The following is a 21,732-nucleotide window of genomic DNA, read 5'->3' on the forward strand; positions in this document are numbered from 1 at the left end:
AATAAATATCGTCTGATTCAGTAATCATATTGAATATAGTTAATTTGCTTTCAATTGATAGAATTTCAACCGAAAAGAGAAATCAAAACCAAAACACATCTTAGCCTTCTAATCTCAAATAACAATACCAATGACTATAAATAAACGAAATCAATCAGCTGACTAGTGAAACAGATCATATGACTAGTGAAAAATTGTCACAAGTTACTAGACTGGTAAAATAGTTTGAGAAACAGAATCTACTAGAGCTGGTGAAATATACTCTGGTAACTAGTAACTGGTGAACTACTAAATTAGTATTTTTGAGAAACAGGCCCCAGTTGACTACGCTAAGGTTAGCAGCGTATAGATATACTGGTTGAAAGTCCGCAGTCCAGCCGGCCTTCTCTATATGTCAGTGATCAAAGAAGTGTTATGAATATGATAACGGCCTATAGGGCGGCCAGAATAATATTAATGCCTAACACGGGGAAACGAAAGAATATTGAGAAGAACCCTAATTGGGACCTTGCCTGCCTCAAGTGTCACTATGAATTTTTGAATGAAAAATCTCAGAATTACCGAGACTCAAACCAAGATCACCTGAACACAGACTGATGTTCTATATTACGCAGCCATCGCAGGAAGAAAGGCACATTTAACCTTTGAAAAGACGTGTTGTATATTTTGGTCAGCATTCGAAAAAATCCAATCTGTGTTCATCTGTAAATAGTATAATGCACTGTTCAAGATGAACTTGTATATAAACTGTAGATTACTGAGTAACAGTATTCGTTCAATAACACCTAAGAATTGCCTTTTCACAAAGAGGAACACAGGAACACAGACAGAGATATTATTCGTTCAAAAACCACTACTTTCCGTCAATTATGCAAAAATAAACAGTTTAGTCGAACTGGAAATCTATATTTTTGTAGTAATGCAGTTGCAGTTGTAGTAATAAACATCCATTCAAAGTATCCAATACTGAATTAACCTATTTGTATTGCATTAATATTTGAAAACGTTCTGACAGAAATTTCTAATTTATATTTTCTATCAGTACGGTACGTTACTTATCACATGACTGACAAAATGTAGTAAGTTGAAAAACGGTGAAATTTCAATTGTCTACTTTCACTTACTGCAGAGAAAATGGGGACACATGCAAAGAAATGTAATTTTTTTTAAAAAGCAAATACACACATGAACGTGGGAAGAACTACGTTTCCTTAACTGCACAGTCGCAACATTAAGGTTCACCTCCTATTACGAAAACGCATCCAACATAGTATAGAATGAAGTTTCAGTTAGAAAATTAATAAAAAGAAGAAGAAAAAGAAGATCTATAAGCCAAAGAGTTTTGAAATTAATATTCTCAGAAAAAATAGAGATTTGTGATTTTTATACAGATAAAAATGTACGTTAATCAATTTCTTCAGAAAACTTAAAAAATACGATTTAAATATAACAAATGAAAACGACAATATTTAAATTCTCTTGCGCCAGTTGACTACATTTAAAATCAGATCAAAAGTTCTCAACCCAAGCAGTATTAATTTTCTTATCTACAGCTTCTACTCATTGACGCTAGTTCCATTTTTTCATTCTCTATGGAATTCGCGTTCATTGCTCCATGTGTAACAATGCCGTCTTCAACAATGCAAATGACATATTGACAGCCATGGTGAGTTTCGATTTCAATTAAAGCAAGCAAAAATAGCGCCTTATGGAGAGTACATGCATTGAGGAGCTCGGTTCGATTTCCATGGGACAACTAGGATAAACCTCTTCCCACTGAGGTAAGGTTTCTAAGTTATATTACGAATTATTCTTGAAAATTGCAACAATAAGTAGGGAATAAAAACATTTACGTTTTGTGGTCTCAATGGCGATTCTAAGATTAAATGTGTGTATTGGGAGCTGATTATTTAGCTATGACTGGGCAGGCATATTTTTTTGCAATTCTGTGAATCGTAAATTGTATTTAAATAGTATCTTAAATTTAGAGAATACTGGGAATGTATACAAAGTCACGAAAAAACGAATCAATGAAAGCATGAAACATCACCTATGCCAACAGAACAATTGTTAAGTACTAGATTTTATATAATTACGTGTATTACTTATTAAATGATATAAAAGTATAATAACATTCGCATCGTAAGGATTATTTTGTTTTCATCTATTCTTTTAGAGATAGGCACGACTTCAGAATACCTCATAGGCCTAAGTACATAGCTATGTCGGTTTTGCTTATTGAAACAGTTAGTTTTGGTCCAGGGGACATATATGTTTTTACGTATTTATTCAATTGTTTATTTTCTCTTGTGCCATCAATAGTAAACATGTGTTTTAATTATTTTTAATTTGAACAGTCTTTGTACATAAGTACTTACGCGGTATTGCGAAGTACAGCTAAAGTTCTTATAAAAGGTCATAGTAGGCCGACAGCGAATGTGCACCTTGAACTAAATTCAAAATGCAAGTTTTTGACAATGTAGCCTTTGGGCATTATTAACATTGTTTAAATTCTACAGTTAAACTCACTTCAATAAATGTGTAATAATAATAATAATAATAATAATAACAACAACAACAGTAATAATAATCGTAATTTTGCAATTGTTGTGAAAGATGGGTATTTTCCCTGAACCAAAACATAAAATACAAATTAAGTAAAAATTAGTATTTTATCGTGGACTTGCTTAGTTAGACAAGGTGAATACGAATTCATGTTCTTTAATATTTGGAGGATGCTTGAGGAATAGCTTTCACTGTTTCATCAGCAGAAAGTTATTTTAGAAGAGTATAAACAATGAGTTGTTTGTAACATTTCTCACTTCTGTTCAGTCGTAGTCAGAGAGGCTTACTATGCGGGTGAAAAAGAGTCAATTGTTAGTGATTTATCGTGTTTGAGAAATGGAATCTGTTCAGATAGGTACGTTCTTACTAATGAACCTTCAATTTGGAATTTGGAAAGTATATTTCTTTGTACAGTACAGCTTAAATACTACAATGGAAAACATATATTTTTTTCAAAATTCTTCAAATATGATGTAATTTTAGTATAGCCGGTCACATCCAGTTACAACAATTATTTTGACATTTAATACAGCATCATTTAGAGTGTTGAATCCTGGTTTTAAAGTTTGAGCGTTCTTGCGCATTTATCAGTAATTAATTTCTTTTCAGTAGTGGGGCATACGTTGCTGAAGCTGCAACTGCCCCATGTTTGGCTTAACAGCAGAAAAGAATCATGGAGTAAGGAAGTTTCTAATCACTGTGTAAGTGTTTTAAGCATGCATCTCAAGACATCGAACATGAGGTTAAAATATATTGGAAAAAATTGTATCTAACTTAAACATACTGTGGATTAGAACGCAAATCTAGTAGCAGGACAAAATAACTTCTCTGCGTTCTAACTGATTGTTATGAAACATATATTTTTGTCTACAAAGTCTGATTATGTTTCTATGAGAGAAACTGCCCATTTAGGAATGGTGCATTTAGGCTACACAGAATTAGTAACACCTCTCCTATATAACATATCTTTATGAAACTCTGTACAACAATTAGCTTACAGGTAGCATACAGTTGTAACCAGAATTTATACACAAACCATATGCTACTTGTAATTATTCTTGTACAAATCTAATAACAATCTCTCATGTAGGAGAGAAGTTAATTTTGTGTAAATGTATCCCCTATAAATGGGTAGTTCCTTTTATGGAACAGTAAATATAGTTTGTACACAAAAAATATATGTTAGCTGTAACTTTCGTACAATGTTTAATAAAAATCTGTTAGAAAGGAGAGAAATTCTTAATTTTGTCTAAAATTATTTATCACTTATCTTACACAAACGTAATCAGAGTTTGTACACAAAAAATATGTGCTACCGATAAGGTCTGTACAAAGTTTCATAACAATCAGTTAAAATGCAGAGAAATTACTAATTTTGTCCAGCTAGATTTGCGTTTTTGCACACTGTGGGTCAGTGGTCGTCAGCACTCGCTGAATTGGATTACAGGTACCTATGCAGTGCATCGTAATATGCCCGGTCGTGCAGAAAAAGAAAGAGAGAGCATACCTGCGAGCAGGCATAGTGCAGTAAGGGATTCTAGACCGAGGGTGCACTGTGCTGATGACCGCTGCTCTAGGTTATCCTAATGGTTAAGAAAACGGAGTGCCATGAAATGGTGTTTCCATCAAATGTGAGCTCTGCTGGACATATTTTCACTGAGGGACACCAAGACCCAAGGGGCTTTCATAGCACAATCAAAATTACCCCATGCCTATCTGTGTGTCCCACACTCCACATGAATATATAAATTGAAGTTAAAACTTATTTTTTCAAATTTCTACAAATAATATAATTATTACTTTAATAAATTATGTTCAGGTCACGATTTTTCCTTTGTTTTGCTTCACAAATGTCCTTATCACTGCATAAAGTAATAATATTGAAGTGCTAGTTTGGTTAATCTTTACAGAAGTTTAACTTTGTCTTGTTCTTGTTTTGCATCTAGGTATTTCGCAAACAGAATACTAATTAATGGCATTTATGAATTAAACAATGATGTCGTTCTAGCAATCTTATTATTAATGTAGACAGAACATCATGTTTATTCTTTAGTAATAATGTTAATTTTACATATCGAGTATTTCAATGACATGACTTTAATCTTAAATCATCCTTACTTACTTACTTACTTACTGAGAAATGGCTTTTAAGGAACGTGCAGGTTCATTGCCGCCCTCACATAATCCCGCCATCGGTCCCTATCCTGTGCAAGACTTTGCTGTTATTGTGCCAGAGAATCAATCCCATTCCGAGGCTTTTTGTATGGATTCGTAAGAAGCAGTTTTTTACGGTGATGGGTTTTAGCTCTTCGTCCAACCCCCAATCTGGAGGACCATCCCTTATCGACTGTCCATGAGTGCTTATTCAATATATTCGCAGCTACCCTCCATATCTGGAGGCCGTCTCCTCTATCCGCAACCTGAGGACTTGCCATGCCGTAGTGATAGGGACCCACAATACATGGCTTAAATCATCCTGCAAGACTAAATTTCTTGGTGTCATGTTCGATAAGGATCTTAGTTGGTCTTTTCATAATGGTGACAATTATAATGATTTAGACTCAAAAAGGGGGACAAAGGCTAATTGGGATTTCTCGGTCTGTGATCGGGTCAAAAACCCTGATGAAAGTGATATTTAGCCCTTGCGGTGAATTTCGGTGAAGTCCGGAGGGCCTAATTAAATCCACTCCCCTCACCTCCACACTGGGGCCCCCTGGGATCTTTTACGATGCGAAAGAGAGAGTGGTGTGCGGACAGCAATGGGAAGCTGAGTCTTTCTCCGGTAAAAGATTCCAGACGTAAACTATCCCCCCAATCAGATGTCCGGGAGGGGGATACTGGGGAAGGACATATCATGGCCCAAGCCAACGTACAGGAAGAAAGAAGATCGACGAATGCAGCCACACAAGCTCCCGAAGTGATCCAGAAGATCCACGCAGCCACACAGACAGGAGAATCCAGCATTTCTGAAGGTACACTAATGGTTTACATCAAGCTGTAGTAATATTTCAAAGTAGGGAAGAAGTAACTAAATACAATATATATTTAGAAAATAAATTACCCACTCATCTGTCTTTTAAACTGCAGAACGATTCTCCCTTTTTGTTTGTCAAATTGTCTATGACGACATTGTAAAATCGAAATTGTTGTGACAGTTCCTTAATAAAGAGTTTTCAGTTTCAAAACTGCCGACTCAGATATTCGTTCTTGGCCTATAGAGTTTCTCACAAATGCCTTTACCCTCTTTAGAATAGAGAGGAAGTGGTGGTAGGAATTGTTAGTGCAAGTTCACATACTTTGACAACTGCAGAGTAGGCCGCTTCTAGTTAATCTTCCTTACTAAATTTCAACAACTCACTCACGCACCCAAAGATAATACAATATAATGGATTTTGAAACTTTTAACTTGTTGTGCTGTAAAAATAGTAAAACGTGACTTATCAGGTTCTTCCCCTATGGTATTCATATGACATGGCACAATATATGATACAATATGATATATGATACGATTCTTGCATTTCACTTTTCCTCCTTCAGTGTCCTATGTCTTTCTTGAATTCTAATTGTTATCTTTGTATACCCCATTTTTTTCCACATATTGCCCTTTTTCTATTTGTATTCACGCTGTTCTCCTTGTATTCAACAAGTTTGCTTTGCTTTGGATTTGTTCCCCTTGTACTCCTGAATTTTACAATGTTAAATTAGAACATAATAATGCGAACAAAGTAAAATATTTGAGGAAAGGGCACTTCAAAATTTGCAATGTAGTTATGATGTTCAATGTTATATTAATTTTGCTTTACTTAACTGATTCGATGGAGACCAAGAGCCCGATTGTCATCCGGACGGCTCTAGAGAAGGCGACCACCAACTACAGCAGTACCGGTACCAACTTAGATGAAGACGATGGAGGCTCTTCATCTGGACCGGCATGGCAGGGAAAATCATGACAGAAGCAGCCACTCAGACCAGCAGAACTTGTACGTGGAACCTGTACTTATTGTGCTGACGCAGGCATCCATACAAATAATGGAATCTAGCATTTCTGAAGGTACAGTCATTGTTTACATCAGTAATATTTCAAAGTAGGTAAGCAGTAAATAAATACACCCCATAGAGAACAAATGCTTAGGGTTGTCTCTACATTCGAAGTAACCGGTACTAATTGCTTCATCTTTGATTGATTTACTTTTATGATTCAGTTATTGTTAATATTTTGATGAGGTACATGTTCTCATGTTACTGTCTATCCGAGTTATTATGTTGCAGGGATATCACATGACAGTTACTTACTTAACGTGACCCTTATCTTTAAATTATTTTAAACAGTTGTATAGGCTCCATGCATATAGCAATGTGCTGCTACAGGCGGACACTATGAGAACTACTTGTAGGCTTGTCTTCAACAGCTGTATGTGATCTGTGTTGACAGCCGACTGCTGGAAGATTCGAGTAGGAGTGATTTTATATGCATTTATTTAATCTTTCATAAAGTGTTGCCTTTAGATTGCTATTTTAAAAATGTCAAAGCGGTCCAACAAAATTATATGCTGTGTTTTTAGCTGTAACAATAGATATTGTAATACAGAGCAAAATGTGAGGTTTTATAGTTTTCCATCATGACCCCACGAAATGGGTTTGAAAAGACGATGGATAATAGCAGTAATTCGGAAAGAGTGAGTTTAAATTAAGTATTTGGGATTTAAGTATTTTAATTAATACCTAATTAAGTTTTTACAGAACTTATCGTAATCGAGGGTTTTACAATAAACTAACAGTAACTATTGCATGCAAATAATTATGTTAATGTTATACTTACAAAATAAGCAGCTGTAGGCCATATTTTTAAACACATCATAATAGTAGGGCGCATTATATTCAGTAATTATAGCAAAGTCTTTATGATAGCCTGTATTATATAATTACAGAAATAGTCCTATATGACAAATACAGAAACATAGTATCACTACATACATATTTTACAATTACAGAATCATATTATGAATATAGAAGGAATTACATATACACAAAAATAATATAAATAAAAGTACATTACAATATTGTAATAGTCCTAAAGATATAACATTACGAAGACATAAACAAAAAATAATTTATATCATTACAACAGAAATTACAAAACATTTAATAGAAACCAAAGCTACATTGTATTATATCTATTTGAAGTGATTTTCTAAATATCATCTGCCTTTATAGTTTTGCCAAACATTAAAAAATATGTTTACATTAATATGTCACATTTACACGAATTATTTTTATAGGGCAGACGGCACTTTATGGACACCTTCCAAATCATCTAGAATCTGTAGCGAACATTTCATAGGAGGGTGTAAATCTCAAAATCCTGCTAGTCCAGCATATGTTCCAAACATCTTTCCTGATTGTTACAAAAGGAAGTCAACAGGAACAGACTCTCTCACCAGATTTAAAAGATTGAAGAAAAGAACTGAAATAATTTCACAGCCGGATACATCAGACCTTTTGGAAGATAGTGGATCTATCCTAGTTACCACCAAAACTGATGCCCAAACTCAGACAGATAGAAATTATGACAAAGAAAGCAATTTTGAATTCAGTTGTGTGCTGGATGGAAACAATGTCAGCACACAAGCATGCATATCAGCCTTCCACGCATTATATGCCAAACCTAAGTGTTCCAGTAAACTGTCTGGGCCTGACTCCCCATATGAAAAAAGAGGAATTTTTTGGTTATAGTTCAATTTCTGATGAATCACAATTAAATGTCCTGGCTGGTGTTAGCACAGAAATTTTTAATTTATTTTTGAACTTACTGTCAGACAGTACCCAGCATAAAATTAGTAAAGAAAATAAATTTTTAATATTCTTAATGAAAATGAAGTTAGCCTTGCCATTTGCTGCCCTTGCTGTAATTTTCAATGTTCACTGTAGTACTATTTCTAGAATATTCCAATCTGTTTTACCTACACTTGCACAAGCAACTAAAAACTTTGTTTTCTGGCCCAGCAAAGATACCATTAATGCAACATTGCCTACTGTGTTTAAAGATAATTATCCGAACTGTAGAGCTATTATTGACTGCACTGAAATTAAAACAGAACAACCTCCTGAAATCAGTCAGCGTGTATATATGTACTCTAATTATAAGTCTGCATATACTGCAAAAGTTCTTATTGGAATTGCGCCTTGTGGTATGGTAACATTTATTTCCAAATGTTATGGAGGTAGAGCCAGTGACAGTTTTATCACAAATGACTGAAATTTTGAAACTGATAGAACCAGGAGATCAAATTATGGCAGATAAAGGTTTTCCCAGAATAAAAACTGTATTGGAGGAGAGTAATGCAATTTTGGTAATGCCCCCCCTTATGAATGAAGGTCACTTAACACCTGATCAAGTTGATGATACTTATAATATTGCTAGTGTGCGGATCCACGTTGAACGCTGCATTCAAAAAGTGAAAGTGTATAATATACTTCAAAATTGTCCAAGTGAACTATTACATTGTATTGATGACATTGTGCACATGTGTTGTGTTATGACTAATGTACAGCCTCCATTGATTTCTGAAGATCATTATTAGAACAGTATGCCAGTTCCTTTAAATAGTGTGTGAAGTAAAACTGTTGCAACTTTTCAATACAGCCATTCAGGAACATATAATTTCTTTGAATTTCTATAAGAATGGAAATATGATTCTCTGTATAAATGAAAAAATCACAGAGATCAACGCCACTACAGTACATCAGCAGTTGACACTGAGTGAAATATGTATGACTTTGTTTTAGTTCCAAATTTCCTTGTGAATTTTTTATAATATGGGATACATTAATGTCCCTATTCTCACCTACAATGGGTTTTTCTTTACATGAAATAGGACATTTAATTTCTAATACTCTTTCTGGCTTACCATTCATCATTACTATCCCATCAGGACTAGCACACAACCAAGGTTGAGTTAAGTGAATGATAAGACCACAACCAGCAACTGTTCTGTCATATGAATTTGTGTATTTGTCAAGTGCAGTTTTTTCTAATTTACTTCCAAAAGTTACATTCCTAAGACCCCTACCATGAAGCACTTTTGGGTTCATTAGGGTATTTACCAGCTTCTCATGATCTTTTTTTTCTAGTTTTAATTGAATGTGCCCTACTCGCAGAAATCCTTATTTTTCTTTCTGTAAACCATAAGTCTGATTTTGATTGAAGCAAGGTTTTTACACAAATTTCAGTTGCTCTGGTCTTATCAATTAGGACATGATTATCATAAAAATCATTTTCTAATGCAGAAATGTTGCTACTACGTTCATTAATTATTATAGGCCTAGTTTCTTGTTTCATTAATAATGTTGTGATTAGCCTTTTACATGCATTATTCTCAACAATAGCTGTGATATCTGTTATTAAATGTCCCAGCAGTTCATTGACAACTTTAAGTGATTCTGATTTTTTCTCTTCATTTAAAATTTTTGTCAGTATACATGGAGTTTTCAGTGCAGGAATTTCAATTGCTTCAACTTCAAGCCTCTGCTTTTTTTTTTTTTTGGGAAAAAGTTCTTCTAATCTCTTCCCCTTGCTATATTTCTCTTTCCCCGCATTTGAGATATGGGGTCGAGACCATTCGCAGGGTTGATCAGTTTGCGAAGTGATGCTTTTGGAGTTAACTGCATAAACAACAGTGGAAATGTGTTTACACTTTCCTGACGATCCAGCAGGACATTCGCAGGAACTATTAGTCGCTTCTCTAGCAGCATTAACCTACGATAACATGAGGTCGTCTTTTTAAGTCAGCATCGTTTAATGTATAAATTAACATCAATCATAAATAGTAATACATAAATAACTACGTTACCTCTATGGTGACATGGTAAGGTTTCAGGCTAACTGATGTCTGTCTTATTACTAGACATCGGATTTTTAGGCACTAAAAATTGCAGTTTTAGGCGCCTAAAATAAGCTCAAAATTTGTAAAATTAGGCTCTATTTTAATGAAAATAGGCATTTTAGGCACATCAAGGTATTTCTGCTGAGATTGGATGAAGTAGGCTGTGTTAGTAAAGTTTGTTGCAGTTGATTTTTCTGCTGAGTTTTAGTCTTATGAGCCGCTCCTTGCACATGCTGCTTTAGGTGGCACTTCTTTTCTTGCAAAGTCTAAAAATCTAAAGTAAACTGAATTAAAATAAAATCCTAATTGTTGTATTGCCGTATTTCTATCACAAAGTTAGTGGGTTCGAACAATCAAAATTTTAATGACCTGCAAATACTTTAACTATCGGAATTTAAAAGGTTAAAGTGTAGTGGTCTTAAAAAGAATTATACCTCAGGATAGCTCAGTCAATGTATAAATATTATAGGCCTACTCATTAAAATTAATAGAATTTATATATTTCAACTATTGTTACATACCTGTTTGCTACAAATCTTGCAGAATATTATTTTTCCATCATAAGTGAATTCTGAATATTTTGTTAGCCATTGCCGGATCAATGTAGATTTTGCACTTATATTTTTCGGCATTTCGCGTTAAATTTCACAGGAAAACGTCCTACCGCTCAAAACTTCTCAACACAAATAAGGTGAGGGAAAGAGCAACTGTTAACGAGCATTCAAATGAACCGTTGTTATTGAGATTCAATTGGACAAAAATACAAAGTTCCACTTATTGTCGCATTTCCTGGTAGTGTTAACACTAGGAGGGCCATTCTTTTAAATATTTTGTAACGGTTTACCCTACTAATTCGCAGTTTTACGACTTTTCATAAATATTTCAAAAACACTCTTTCTCCAAAAATTGTGATTTTATGACACTCTGAAGGGCAGTACAGCTAATCGGTTTCAGACCGAAAACAGTCATTTTTATAGTATAATATATCTCTGAATCGGTAGCAGCATATGTTGTGATTGTTGCCTGCTTCAAAACTAAGGTTGGTTCTTTGTCGGCATTTATGCCTCCAAACATGTTAAATTCAGTGAAATCTATTGCGAGTGTCGTGATATTCAAAACATTTTGTTTCCTTTATCAATGGTTTCATGGCCGGTGTGAAGCAAACTTTCCACTTTTTAAATGCCTTAAATTTCGCAGTGAATGCATGTATAAATTATAAAAAGTAAGAGTAAAATGCGAAACTTTACAGTGAGTTAGGCATTTTTAGGCGAATATTAACAAATTAGGCTCTAATAACCGTTTTAGGGCATTTTAGGGCACTATAAAACTCTTTGAATACCTTTCAATTTCCATGAAACACAAATATTAATAATTATTTTTACTTTTCTCCTAAAGAAACAAAATAGGCATTTGCCCTAGAATCCGATGTCTGCTTATTACATTTGCAGTTATTACACTCTTGCAAATTCCAGCGAAATGTTTTTCTTGTAAATTTAATACATGACCACTTTCTGCAAGTAAACGACCTTCCTTAGAAGAATTTGGCCGATTATTGTCATAGAAAATACTTTGAAATCCCACTGTTATTATTAAATCTGCCATGGTAATACACTGTGAGATGACAGCTGATGCTTGCGCGGTAACACGCAAGAACTTACAATTTTCGCCACTCAGAGCGCAGCGGTGCATTTCTCCCTGCCACGCACTGAGCCTATAATACTACGCAAAGTTCCAATTCCGTACAGCAAGTATTTGCAGAGAAGAGCCTAATAGCTCATCCACTAGCCCTTACAAAGAGGAGTGGGGCAAAGCGGGATGCGACATAACCATTCAGCGGAGCAGTACCTATTTATCCTAGGCATTACAAAGATTTAAACTCATAATTACACTGCTTTTTAGGTGGACTTGGAACAACTGATAAGAAGCTCGCAGCATCCATGGGTCCCATACCAGCGCCATCATTCGAAAAAGAAGAAGAAAACGAGGAAGTTTCCATGTTTGGACTGTCAGTCGTCAAAGAAGAAGATAAGAGAAGGGCGAAGGATGGCTGCTGTCCCTGTTTAAAGAATGTATTTGGTAGGTTTCGTCGTCTTTTTAGACGTAAGTATTTACAAATTGTATGTCTAAGAGCCAGTTTCAGATAGATCGCCCTCACGTGTTTCCTTCCCCACTTGTTCATAGTTATGCAATTCTGTTACAGTAATAGTACATTACATGCAGTCCTTAATGTTACTAACCATTAAAGCTTTCGTTTTGTTTGGCGGCCCTTTTCTTTATTTGCTAAAATAAGTCTGACTCTCACGCTCCGTCCCTTGGCTCCACTCAATATGGTGATAATTAAGCACGTGTAGTAGCATTTTCCATTTAATTCTTTTGTATCCCAATAGGCACATCACGCTTAGAAATGTTTAGAGATGTAATATTATGAATTAATCATTTTTATGGCCATGCAACAGGAGAGGAGTGTACTTTTTTTCTTGGTGCGTATTTTTTTCACACTTCTGTCCCGAGAAATCTCTTTCCCTCTAGCTGGCACTAGAGTGCACTGAAAGTAATGTGTGAACGACAACAGACTTACTGCAAGCTAAGCTCATGCATTTGCTTTGTTTTCTTCAATGTAGTTAGTAATTACGAATGTTCTAGAATTTTTAAAGATTATGTGGTACTTTGTCTGAAACTAGATTAACAACTCCGTCCTAGCTCGCCATTTAATAAGGAAACATGATAAAAAGTTCGAAATATTTTTTTCTAAACTCTATGTTTGGCGGTAAAGTTATTACCACTGAACCAAGCCGAACAATCGAGTGCTCAGACTAACAAGGTTCTATCTTCTGTTTTGTAAATTTTACCGGAGAGAATTTTTAAAGCTTGTTTAGAAATAAAATGAAAATGGAAAACATTTCTAATCATCACTCTGGTCTGTTAACTTCGTAATGACTTGTTTATTATTTCGAGAACCTAATGTTCGGAATAATATTATTTTATATAGTACTGAGTTGAAGGCTAGATGTGCGTTAGAAGTAACTTTAGTACACGTTTAACTTTTGATTCTTTTTCAAACTTCACTTTTATGATTTATTTATTGTTAATAGTTAGATGACGTATATGAGGCGCTCAGTTCTAAAGTGGATCAAGTCCATTGCATATAGTTTTGAGATAATTTGACTTAAAGTTAACTTGCTCTAGTGAATTATCTAATTTGACTAGCAATAATTTTATTGTCCAACATTGCTTTAGAGATATCAACTTAAATATAGGAAATGACGTATCAGCTGCAAAGTTGTTTGTTAGCGCTTAATCATATTTTGAGAAAGAAAAAGTGGACTTGATCCATTTTAGCTCTGAATGTTTTTCATCATGAAGATGAATCAACTAGGAACAATGGCAAAATGTGTGAATAATGGAATTGTTATTGGTTCTTTGCAAGAAAATCAACGAGTCTGTTCTTCCACAACTCAGCTCATCTTTAATCGACATAGAAGGGCACATCGTCATCCGAGAGCATAATCATTTTGGTAGACCATCGACCTTGTGACTGCTTCTGTCCGCAAGTTTTTGAAGTGGTTTTGGGCCACTGGTTCCTCTAGTTGGACGAATCATGAAAGATACATCATATCTGTCTTCATTGCTATGGTCTGCCCTTGGTGCTGTCTCACAAATTTAGTATCTGGATAAGACATGGACACTTTCGAAAAATCTATCAGTGTGCTCAAAGTAGTTTTAACCTGCAGAGTCCAACGTTCTATTCGCTCGCACCTCATTCACCTTATTTCTCACCACTTAATTGATTTGCCATCATCGATCTTCTTTCTGTTGACCATGATTTTCCCAAGTATTTTGGCAGTTAAATATCTGGTGTAGTACTTCGATTACATTCAAGGGATTCCTAATCTTCGCATTCTTTATCACTTCAACTCAGTCTTGAGGTGTAAAAATTTATTTATTTTAATGAAACTTTGAATTTTTTCCCCCCATTGTTAATTTATATGTTGTAAATCTAGAATTACATATTGTAAATATGTACAAAAAATTACACAAACACAAAATACGGAATATATAACAATAGAAATAGAATAAAATAAATAATACATAAAATAAAAGGAGGTCACAATAATATTAATAATGAGAGGATATTTTCGTGAGCTTGACTCTATGACACCAAAATGTCGGTCATTAGGTGGAAATGAGTGGCGATAAGAGGAATTTTTGGTAATTTGTGTCTATCTTTTTTTACTTGTTTATTTTACGGCGCTTTATCAACTGCGATGGTTATCTAAGGTCTGAGAGAAATGAAAGTGGTAATGTAGCAGACAACTTTATGTTTCCATTTTGTCCTGTACATGAGTTTGAGTAGAGATTTACAAATATGATTTTTGGCTTTATGTTTGATATGTTTCACGAGGTCGGCTGCTACCCCTTGGGATACTCTGCCATCTTCGGTTTCGTTCCACACGTACATGTAACCATTCTGATTGTTTAGTGAGTGGATACCGAAATTGTATATGTACATATTTCTATTGTAATACACTAAGGATGTCGTCAATTAGGGTACTGGAGTGCTACTTCTACGTCAAACGTGGGAAAATAGCACGTTTCTGAACTGTAGCTTCATCAGTTTTAAGTATATTTATAACTTGATTAGCTTTGAGCAGGTGCAAATTTTTCTAGGCCTGTAACTTTTCACGCACATCAGGATCACTTTCGGCTTGTATGTGAAGTTCCATTTGGTCACGTGGACTACATGTATCCTTAGCAGGAGGTTTAAAATGTAAGTTAAATTTGTATGAAAAGATACCGTATGATAGTAAAACTTCTGCTTCTAAGACTCTTTGCATTCACACTCACAATTTCTACAGTACAAATCCCACATTTCTCTCATATTCAAATTTGTTTTGAAATACTTTCTGTCATGATTATTTTCCTGTGGTAATGGTTCTGAAAGGCCAAACAAGATTTTGTATGTGTCACTATGTCCAAATCATCAATTTTATTGCTGAGGGTCCTTTTCACCTCAAATCTAAAATACCATGGACCTGAGGTTTTGAATGCGTCGGTAAATTCCATCAAGGTTAACTTGAATATCAAGATGATACTAGAATGGCAAAAGCCTCTTCTGAATCAGAATCCATCTTTAAATTAAAAATTTATAAAATAGAAATATGTGTGATATTAATTGGTGCAACGCTTTAATGACTTGTTCAACTATGGCTCGGAAATTTCTGGACAAATATTCTGAGGCAAAGGTGACTGCTGCCATTTACTGGCGAACTCTTGAAATTAGAACCTGTTTTGTTTGTTTGTTTGTTACATTTTAAAATAATTCATGATAAAGTTTGAACAAACATAATTCAGTGGCGGCTCGTGACGTAAAAAGTACGTGAAGCAGTGTTAGGTCGATTTTTTTTAATTTTATAACAACATAAATCATGTACATAAGCCTACGTATATTAAGTGCCGGTTTATTAAAAATACGTGACATTGATGATGATGATGATGATGATGATCATAATAGGCCTAGTAATAATAAAATAATAAAAAATTAACAGTAATACGTAATCATACTATTTTTTGAAGACAAGTTGAGTCCTTCTGTTCTTCATGGCAGCGAATTTATCGGTCACATCATCGTGGAAAGGTTGATTCTTCATAATTTTGTTCACAATTTCCTTCTGCATGGAAATATTTGCGAATGACGAGAGTCTTTGTTGTGACATGGAACTACGCAAATAGTTTTTAATTCGATTCAAGGAAGAAAAACTTCTTTCCGCAGACACACTTGTTGATGGTACTGTCATAATTAGTGAAAGTAGCTTGTACGTTTCACTAAAGACATCTTTATGAACTTAATTTTCCCGCAATAATTTAATAACATTTTGAATGGGGACATTTTTGTACTGACTGTCAGAGTAAAGCAACTCAAGTTCAGCTTTAAGACGCGACATTCTTGGGAACAATGCTGGATAATGTTCATGTAATGAGTTTAGCTCACTATTCGGAAACTTTTTTGAATCATCATCATCATCATTGGCGCTACAGCCCTTGGTGGGCCTGGGCCTCCCTTAGTAATTGTCGCCATCCATCTCTATCTTGTGTAGCAGCCTTCCAATTCTTGCACCCCAACTTTCTGGCATCCACTTCCACTCCATCAATCCATCGCAAGTGCGGTCGACCTCGTCTTCTCTGACCTCCCGGATTTGTTATTACAATTTTTTTGCAAGGTTCACTTGGGTCCATGCGTATTACATGTCCTGCCCACCTCAATCTGCTAGTTTTAACTGTATTGATTATATTTGGCTCTCCTAGAAGTCTATATAATTCATAGTTGCATCTCCTCCTCCAGAGACCTTCCTCAAATGTTGGGCCATAGATCCTTCGCAGAATCTTTCTTTCGAAAATCTCCAGTCTTTTTTCATCATTTTTGGAGATTGACCACGTTTCTGCCGTATATGTCAAAACTGGTCTCACTAATGTTTTGTAATAAATGTAAGAATAACTTTTACTTTCCTGGATAGAGCATGCGAACTAAAGTGATATTTCAAGCTGAAATATGCTCTATTTGCTTTCATTAATCGATTAGAGATTTCTTTGGACATGTTATTATCGCTAGTGACCACTGATCCTAAATATGTAAAGTTGTCAACTTTCTCAAAATTATAATCTGATATCTGCAGGCTGTCTATTTTGTCAACTATCTTTCCATTATCTGCCAACATATATTTTGTTTTCCTCTCGTTGATGATGAGGCCTATTTCTTTTCCAGCCTGTTCCAAGGAAAGGAACACTTCCTTTACATATTTCATGGATCTGCCAATAATGACAATGTCATCCGCAAATGCCAATATTTGTGTGGATTTATAAAAAATGTTGCTCCGTGTTTGCACTTCAGACTTCCTGACGACACTTTCCAATGCAATATTGAATAGGAGGCATGCTAATGCATCTCCTTGACGAACTCCATTGTGTATTTGGAATGGTTTCGATGTTAGGTTCTGTATTTTAACTTGGTTGTATGTGTTACTCATTAGCAATTTAACCATTCTAATTAATTTAGTTGGGATATTCAATTCTTTCATTGCCATGTAGAGCCTTTACCTATTAATACCATCATAGGCACACTTAAAATCGATAAAAAGCAGATGAATTGGGATACAAAATTCCTTCATTTTTTCTAAAATTTGTCGTAAAATAAAAATCTGGTTAATTGTAGATTTTCCGGTGCGAAACCCTGTTTGATAGTCCCCCAATAAGTTCTCTACGTAAGGACGAAGCCTGTAGTATAAGATATTAGACAACGTTTTGTACACTGTATTTAACAAAGTAATGCCTCTAAAATTTGCACATACTAATTGATCTCCACTTTTATGTAGTGGGCATATAATTCCTATGAGCCAGTCTTTTGGGATTATTTCAGTATTCCATACTAAGTTGAAAATGTGCTCCAGATATTAATTTAGTCCTCTTCCACCATTCTTTAACAATTCAGCTGCTAGATTATTTGATCCACATGCTTTATTATTGTTAAGTTTGTTTAATGCTGTCTCAATTTCTTCCATTGTTATTGGTTCTATTTCATCTTTTACTACATTCAAAGCAGATTGGTTTGTTACTGTGGTTGTGCTTGCTTGGCCGACACTGCCCCTGTTTAATAAACAGTCAAAATGTCTTACCCAACGCTCAAGAATATCATTGTTGTTACTAATGAGAGATCCATCCTCATTCCTGCATAAGGTTAATCTTGGTTTGAACTGTTTCCTAGCCATGTTAATGCCTTTGTAGAAATTTCTGGTATCTTTCTGGTCTCGTAAAAGTTCTAATTTCTCTAATTCAGCATTCATCCATTCTTTCTTTTTCCTCTTATGAATTGTCTTTTCTACTCTCCTTTTATTCCTATACTCTTCAAGTAACCTTCTTGTTCCATGTCCCTGTTGTAATTTCCTATATGCTATATTTTTGTTTTCAGTGGCGTTTTGGCACTCCTCGTCAAACCATGTCTTAGGGCGCTGGGATTCCATTTCTCCAAATTCCTGTTCTGCAGCTGCATGTATTACTGCTTTTCCTTTTTCCCATTGCTCTTCAATATTATCTTGTATTGATATGATCTGTTTTAATCCCTGTTCCAATTTAGATTTGTACTTTTGTACCACTTCTGGCTCATTCATTTTCATTATATTATATTTTTTAGCTCTACTACCATTTATTTGCTTTGCATTAGATATTCATGCTCTTAGGCGTGCAGTGACCAGAAAGTGGTCGGAGTTTACGTTCGCACCACGGTACGTCCTAACATCCAAAAGATTAGATCTATGTCTTTTATCTAGTAAAAGATGATCAGTCTGGTTGAATGTTGAATTGTCTGGTGATCTCCATGTTGCTTTGTGAATATTCTTGTGTGGAAAGAGTGTTGTTCCTACAACCATGTCCCGAGATGCCGCAAATTGTATTAATCTAGACCCGTTGTCATTTGTTAGTTCATGAAGGCTATGACAACCAATAGTTGGACAGTACACTTCTTCCTGGCCTACTTGAGCATTGAAGTCCCCTATCACTATTTTAATATCGTGTTTAGGGCAGTTGTCATAGATCCTTTCTAAGGAATCATAAAACTGTTCTTTTTCTATATCATCTGATACTTTTGTTGGTGCATGTACATTAATAATGCTGTAATTAAAAAAGATTTCTTTCAATCTTAAGACACAAATCTATGATAGCAGACTTAAATTTATTATGAATTAGAAATCCGGTGCCCAGGACATGTTGTTTAGGTTCACAGCTATAACATATTGTATAATCCTTCCTTTCCAGTATTCCACTACCCGTCCATCATATTTCCTGTATGGCCACTACCCCTGGTTGGTATAAATTAAGTTGTTCAACAAGAGCTTTTAAAGTGCCTGCTCTATAAAGTGAGTGCACATTCCATTTGCTAATCTTTATGTCATGTTTACTCTTCGTCTTTGTTCGTGAGCCATGTTCGTTTGCCATTTTCTGTAAACGTTTTTGAATATACTTCGAATTTTGAAGTATCAATCAAAGCAACAAATTTGAGTTTGTTTATATCTTGAAACCTGATATTCATCTGCATTAGAATGTTATCAATTATTTCGTAATATAATATCTTATAACTATCATACAATTGCTCCTTTGTTAGATTCTTGTACTTTCTTGCAGAGATGTCACCATTTTCATGCGCCATTTCAAATATTTTTGCAAAAGAATCCTCACTTCTTTTGCTGCTGACAACACTGCATGTGTTTTGTATTGCTGCAGCGCAATACGCGATATCTAAGGACTTCTTTTGTAGAATATCAAAAAGGATAGTAGTAAGCTCAAAAAGTTCATGAAACACAAAGCAAAAAAATGCATATTCAAAATCATTCATGTTATTTAAATATCCCTCTGAAAGACGCACTGCACTCTCATCAGATTCTGGGTCTTCCATTATTTCTTCAAATACAGATTTCATATTATCCCAGTTTTCCACAATTACTCGGAGAAGTCTGGAATTGGAGGACCAACGTGTATCTACCACTGTCGGTATACATCTTCCTACACTTGTATCCAGTAAGCAAGTTCTCTTAGCGGAGTGGTGAAAGAATGGTGGTATTCCGCTTATGTCAGAAAAAAATATCCGACACTTTTGTATTTGTTTGCAACTCTGTTTCAGAACAAGGTTCAGGTGATGAGCTAAGCAGTGTACAAAAATAGCTTGGGGGCCCACGTCTTTAACTTTCTTCTGCAGGCCATTTAAATGGCCAGCCATTACACTAGCTCCATCATAGCACTGGCCAACAAGTTTTGATTTGTAGTCATATTGCTCTAAAACTGAGTCAACCAGCTGGAATAATGTTTCTGACGACCGATTTGAACTCACATCGTAAAATCCTAAGAATCATTCTACTAGTTCAGCATCTGAATTTAGCAATCTTATTATGATGCAGCATTGTGACTTTTGAGCAATATCGGTTGTGTCATCGATTTGTACAGAAAATAAATCTGATTCCTTTATCTCAGTTCTTACATGTCATTTATCAGTTCAGAAATGCATTCTACAACTTCATTTTGAATTGTTTTAGATTCACTACTAAAAACATGTTTGATTTTTGAATAGTGATCTTGAATTTCCTGGGAACTTCTTGAAATTAATAGATTAAGGAGTTCCTTAAAATTGCCGCGATTCAAAGAAGTAACGCTTTCATCGTGGCCACGAAAGGCCAGCTCTTGTTTACTCAGATACAGAACTGTATCAATAACAATATGCATGATGAGTCTGTTTAAACTGACAGTTCCATTGAACTGTGCGATGTAAAACCTAGAACTTTCATGCAGAACATCGGCAATTGTGTTAAGATTTTTTTCAAGCCGCTTGAGTCCTAGCACACATTTTAGGTGTTCCGCCAAATCTGCATGCTTGCGAAGCCTACGGGATATATTGAAAAAATCTGAGAATCCTACCTTATTCCAATTGTGTTTATTGACACCAAGGAGAAGGCACAGCCAGCAGAATAATTTATTTAAACATGCACTCCCACACAGCCATGAATTATCACTATACCAAGCATTGTTGAAGTGTTTAGTGTAACTTTTTCCAGTAGATGGATTTACTTTATTTTTGTTTATGTCCAGTACAGGAGTCGGCCTTCCTTTAACCAACACATCCTTCTTATCTTCATCAGTCCAACGGGAAAACTGAGTTTCTAAAACACTACACACAATATCGTTGTGTGGTTCCATGTCACAAGTATTACACAGTTCCCATTTACTGATAATATAAACAGCACTAAATTCCTAAAGCACACTGATTCTATGAATATTACTCTTAAATTAAAAATAATATCTAATGTAGGCCTAATAAGAACAGTCGAGAAACTAATGACCTAATCACAATGCGATTTTTATGCACACTCGCTCACGTAACCGCGGAAAAATTTAACTTTGTATATAGGCTACAGTAGTACAACGCTAACAACATAACGAAGTTTTTTTTTCAATTCCTCTTATATTATATTTTCACTTTCCTCAAGACTCGTGCTCGCTTCTTTAGCAAACCAGTTTTAAAAATTACAAACATATTAATTTATTATATACTTCCTATGGGCGAAATTAATTGTACGCTTTTAAATTTCTGTAATTTTCATTGTTAGAGTTGGCTACTCTGATTTGTCCCCTTGTCGTTGATTGGCAGAACATTGTGAATTTGTCTCTTTTACTATTTCACGTCTGCACAAAGCCATGATCCTAACTGTTGTTGGGGGGGCGAGGGGTTTATGCTCGTTTCCATGGTAAC

General features: G+C 35.0%; 1 protein-coding gene across 8 annotated transcripts in view; it reads left to right on the forward strand.

Moving 5' to 3' along the window:
* The first annotated feature begins 3,320 nt into the window (after positions 1-3,320).
* The window catches only part of LOC138705152 (uncharacterized), a 95,898-nt gene continuing 77,486 nt past the window's right edge, over positions 3,321-21,732 (forward strand). For 2 of the 8 annotated variants that reach the window (XM_069833811.1, XM_069833812.1), the window contains exons 1-2: positions 3,332-6,616; positions 12,348-12,548. In XM_069833811.1, the coding sequence (XP_069689912.1) occupies positions 6,463-6,616; positions 12,348-12,548 (355 nt within the window). In that variant the 5' untranslated portion in view covers positions 3,332-6,462. Of the gene's footprint in view, positions 6,617-12,347; positions 12,549-21,732 lie in introns of all 8 variants that reach the window. The other 6 variants (XM_069833814.1, XM_069833813.1, XM_069833815.1 and 3 more) reach the window with 6 other exon arrangements.

The sequence above is a fragment of the Periplaneta americana genome, chromosome 8, assembly GCF_040183065.1.
Source record: "Periplaneta americana isolate PAMFEO1 chromosome 8, P.americana_PAMFEO1_priV1, whole genome shotgun sequence".
Taxonomy (NCBI): Eukaryota; Metazoa; Arthropoda; class Insecta; order Blattodea; family Blattidae; genus Periplaneta; species Periplaneta americana.